This window comes from Andrographis paniculata, unplaced genomic scaffold, assembly GCF_009805555.1.
Source record: "Andrographis paniculata isolate CXL003 unplaced genomic scaffold, ASM980555v1 Contig37END, whole genome shotgun sequence".
NCBI lineage: Eukaryota > Viridiplantae > Streptophyta > Magnoliopsida > Lamiales > Acanthaceae > Andrographis > Andrographis paniculata.
The window spans coordinates 5085846-5090794 of record NW_026137570.1 but is presented as its reverse complement, the minus strand read 5'-3'; the positions used below and the strand labels follow the sequence as shown (position 1 = coordinate 5090794).

The following is a 4949-nucleotide window of genomic DNA, read 5'->3' as shown; positions in this document are numbered from 1 at the left end:
TGAGGTATAAAAGTTTGAAATCCAACAAATTAGTTAAATAAATTAACTTTTGAATAAGTAGGTAGCTCCTATAAATAAATATGTACTTTGAATAAATAATAAGACAGGTGTACGTTGGGGACAATTCGATGTGAAATTGCAAACAAAAGAAAATTCAATAAAGAGGTGAGCAATAAGGAATTAAATATAATTTTAAAAAATTAGGTATGCATGTGCATATGATATTATGATTATGTTTATAATGTTATTGCGATATCATGTGGATATTTTTTTCAATGCATGTATATATATATATATGTGTGTACATATATATGTGTGAGACTTCACATTTTATGATATTTAATATACGTATTTGATTGTATTAGTGAATTTTTTAAAATGAGGATAGGTAAGCTGTCTCACCATCATTTTTCGGTAAATTTACTTATTTCACATGTTGCACACATATTGTACGGTTTATCGGATATGTTTTATGATCTATCGTTTAGTTGTTATGTGTGGTAGTGCTAGACGAGGGAACAATATTAGGATATTCGAACCCAATATACCATAACACTTTGGCGATAATGGACGATAGTTGTCGAACAACTGGATGACTTAGTCGCATGGTCATTCAAGGATTAGACATATTGTAGTTGAAAAATATTTGGTCTAGTCATTCATGTTAGGTGTTGTTCAACTCATTGGGCTAGCCACTGATGTGATCTATCGGTAGTTTAAGATCATATGTCAAACTCTAAACACGATCACGTTAGGGCGTGCGAGGAGGAGTAGAGTTTTTGGGTTTCCCTTAGATGATTCCAAGTTGCACATATTCTACTATATTATATGGTGTAGGGCTAGACAGGAGGGTCCTATATTTGCTATCATAGACTATAGGGTATCTTATGGTTAATGGCGACAACGTCAGCTATCCATGTATTGATTATGAGGATCGTATGATGAGTATATGATAGTGACCAGATGACCGTTATCTTAATATGGGTTTATCAGGTCTTCCATTTGAGGTGACGATTTTTGGCTATTTGTTAATAATGGTCTAGTGAGCCTATTATTATGATGCCAAGTTATTCCGACTGCTCACTTAGACATATATAGTGAGCATATTATTATGGGGCCGATGTTATTCCAGCTGCACATTTAGTTAGGTATATATTTGTATGTGCATGCTTTTTCGAGTTCGACAATACTGTTGCATTATTCCAATATTAACATAGCATGACATATTTTATGTTTGTTTTTAAAATAGATTTAATTCTAGATTGTTTTTTTAAAAAATATTTGCTTAAGGTATGCATGGTATCTCCAGACAAAGAATGTCGCAGGATATATGAAGATAGGTTGAGTGAGTGAATTTGTTAGTAAGAGATGACGACCTCATGATGCAGTGCGACGATGATATTTCCAGTATGAGCCAACTTGAGGTGTAGCAGTATGATACTATATTATTGATTTTCAAGATGATAACCATATAACATTTTGCATACCGCGGTATACCGTTAGCATAAAGAAGTTCACTGTATATTACTACTGATATTTAACAATCTTCAGTATATATAGATTTTACAGAGTGTATACCAAAATACCAAACATAATAAAATAACTATATATCAAAATTAAATAAAAAAATATTATATTTTTATTTTTATTTTTAATTATAATCGTTTTCAATATTTTAAGTTATTTTGTTTTTTGATATACAAATAATCTTGCATTATATCGTAATTTTAATATATTAATTTTTTATATTGTAAAACAATCAATAAGGTGTGCTGAAAAATTGGTACGGTATCAGAATACATTTTTTTTTTATAATGTAATTCACGGTAACACATTTAAGGTAGACCAAATTGTTCGGTATGAAAACTTTTGTACTATAATTCCGACTTAAGGTATATCGAATGGTTCGACATGGTATCAATATAGCCTTGTCTCATACCATTATTTAAGGTAAGGCATATGATATGACAGTAAAATTTCGGTATACGACCCTTACCGCAATTTTTTGTTCGAACAACTAGCAATACTACTTGGAACTTGTTTTGTTTGTTCACTTGTGTGTTCAATCAAATAAGAACGATATAGTGCAAAACCTTTTGTCTAAGGAACAAGTCATGTACATGTACAATCATATCACCATTAATTTACTACGCATATATATTACATATTACATTACATCAAACTTGGGAAATTAATTTAACAATCCATCTGTTAGCCAGTCTCTCATCAACACAAAAGCTTCCTCTGCATCTTCGTCTTCCTCCACACTCTGGGGCCTGTGAGCAAAACCGTGACCCCTCCCCTTGAAAACCACCATTTTTATCCATTCCTTATTCCTCTCTGATATCTCCTTCAGAGTCGAGACCGGGCAGAGTGCGTCGTTCTCCCCTGTAATTACCAACAGAGGCACCTTTACCTTGCTACCTGCATCAATGTCGATGTTGGTGCCATAGAAGGAAACTCCACACCCAAAGTATGCACCCTGGTCTTTGGCTAGGATGTCTACCACTCGACCACCACCATAGCAGAAACCTATGATCCCCAACTTCTTCGAAATCCCCACCGATTCGAATTCGTCCACCATCCATTTTGCTGATGCTGATATGGCTTCTGTTATGGCTTCTGCTTTCTGCTTACTAATCCATTGCTCAAGCAAACTACTTGGCCTGTCTTTGCTCCATGGATCTCCATTAAATAAATCAGGAACAATGACGCTGCATTTGCATCACCCATAACACAAATTAAAAGCACAGCAAAACCAGGATGATTGATTCAATTTCAATAGGATGTTATATGTTTTATGATGATGTGGGCTGGTTGATTACTTGTAGCCACCGCAGGCGACACGATATGCGAAATCTCTGGTGGAGGAGTCCTGGAAGCCGAAAATGTCGGACAAAAGTAGTATGCCGGTGGAATTGTTGTTCTTGACAGCCTTGAATAGGTAAGCTTCGATGCCATCTCCAATGATCAGTTCTGTCCCGTTCACTAATTCACACGCTTCCTCAGCGGTATTACCTAGGCTGTCTTCCTCCACTTCCACCTGACTGCAACGAACTCTCAACTTGTTGTTTTTGCACACTGTGGAAGACGACTGCAATCGGACATTCTGTCGATTCTGCACATCAACTACAAGGCTTGCAATCCAGGAACGTTGAAATAACAAGCCCCCAATGGCCTGCGGAGGTGAATCTCATCTCGAGTAAAAAGCATAGGGATGCAGAAATTAATTTCGACATAGAGAAATTAGAAACTTACAGGGAAGTAGTTAAGCCTGCAGACGCAGACGGAAGCCTGCAGATGCAGACGCTTGTGAATCAGCGGCGGAGATGACGAGAGAACATGAGCTGTGCCCAAATCCATTTTCTATGATGAGTCCACTCGATTCGATTCAATTCAATCCAAGTCTCCGGAAAGAAAGATATGAGAATCATCCACTCAGAAATATCCATATGGTTGGGGGCGACGACCAATAACTACTACATATCCACCCTCTGTTGATATTTGGGAGGCCAGGCCCACTACTACACTTCAAATTGAGACGGGGCCCACTGTGTGCTCATACTTCGTTGTCATGGCAAAGGTGTAAATGAGAAAATTATTACTGTTTGTGTCTATTTAAAATATGCTTAAAGTTTTTTAATTCCTATAAAAGAAAAGAAAAAAAAAATAATTACTATTTCAAAATAATTTTTTTAAAGACATTATAAGGGTAAATCTTAAATTTTTATAAGATTAGTATTTTAATTGTTAAATTAACAAAAATGTGAAGTCTACCAACCGTGATATATAAAATAATAGTGGATAAAGATTTAAAATATGATCAAATCTTATTATTAAATACGTTATAAACATATTTTTTGATGGACAAAATAATTAATATTATGTTTAGTTTTGTAACCTACACTACCACTAAGTCATTCGTGCCGGGATTTGCTTGCTCAACCTACAGTAACTCTGAGGGTAATTGGGAAGATTCTTTCAATAATAAAGGGGGAAATGTAATAGAAGTAATCAAAAGAACAATGGAACAGAGAAATTGATAGAGATGAGAACTCTGCAAATCAGAAAAATTGAATTATGTGGGAAAGCAAAACTGTGCGGTATATTGTACATGAGAATGATTTAAATACAAAATGGAAACCGCTAGCTAACAGATTTGTTAAGATTCTAACTAACTGACAACCTAACAAATTAACAGAATCACGTGAATACATCCATTGTCAATAGCTTCTGGAATCTTCTTTTTTAAAGAGGTGATAGTGCGCTCATTCATCACTCCCCCCTCAAGCGACGATGGGTCGGAAAGGACCAAATTGAGCTTGGATCGAGCTAAGGTGAAGGCGGAAGAGGATAAAACTTTGGTGAAGATATCAGCAAGTTGCTGAGAAGAAGGAACATGGATTGGAAGTGATTGCGCACAAAGTGACGATCAATGTCCACATGTTTGGTACGTTCGTGGTGGACTGGGTTCTTCACCATATGGATTGGCAGACATGTTGTCACAGTAAAGAGGAATGGGAAGCTTGTGGGGTATCTGAAAATCACGTAAGAGATAAATAATCCATAGCAATTCAGCAACAACAGTAGCAAGAGCCCGATATTTAGCTTCGGCTGAGGAACGAGCGACAGTGGCTTGCTTTTTTGTCTTCCATGAGACTAGGCATGGGCCTAAGAAGACACAATAACCAGTGAGAGAATGTCTTGAATCAAGGCAGCTAGCCCAATCTGCATCAGTGAAGGCGAGTAAAGTAAGAGAGCTAGCATAAGGAAATTCCAGTTTATGATGCATAAAGCCGTGGAGATATCGAAGCACTTTTAGGGCAGCCTTCCAATCCAATGCTCACTAGTCGGAGCTGACATGAATTGAGTCAGCTGCTGAACAACATAGCAGATATCAGGGCGTGTCATGGTGAGATATAGGAGACGGCCAACTAAGCGACATATAG

At 36.6% G+C, this 4949-nt stretch overlaps 1 protein-coding gene across 2 annotated transcripts; it reads right to left on the bottom strand.

Moving 5' to 3' along the window:
* Positions 1 to 2082: 2082 nt before the first annotated feature.
* On the bottom strand, positions 2083 to 3461 carry LOC127250218 (uncharacterized). Of its 2 annotated transcripts, none has more exons than XM_051273378.1 (3): positions 3259 to 3461; positions 2826 to 3118; positions 2083 to 2714 (listed from the first exon to the last, which is right to left on the bottom strand). In XM_051273378.1, the coding sequence occupies exons 1-3, from the start codon at positions 3361 to 3363 to the stop codon at positions 2192 to 2194; spliced, it is 921 nt and encodes a 306-aa protein (XP_051129335.1). In that variant the 5' UTR covers positions 3364 to 3461; the 3' UTR covers positions 2083 to 2191. The 2 variants fall into 2 exon arrangements, with proteins under 2 accessions (XP_051129335.1, XP_051129334.1); XM_051273377.1 differs by having other exon boundaries at positions 2826 to 3178; positions 3259 to 3460.
* Between the last annotated feature and the right edge of the window lie 1488 nt (positions 3462 to 4949).

What these genes read in the sequence shown, in the direction of transcription:
- LOC127250218 (XM_051273377.1), bottom strand. Translation starts at nt 3,363, where the DNA reads ATGGATTTGGGCACAGCTCATGTTCTCTCGTCATCTCCGCCGCTGATT. An exon ending in GCAGGCTTAACTACTTCCCT is followed by an intron (nt 3,179 to 3,258) that starts GTAAGTTTCTAA and finishes TCACCTCCGCAG; the next exon opens with GCCATTGGGGGCTTGTTATT. An exon ending in GTCGCCTGCGGTGGCTACAA is followed by an intron (nt 2,715 to 2,825) that starts GTAATCAACCAG and finishes ATGCAAATGCAG; the next exon opens with CGTCATTGTTCCTGATTTAT.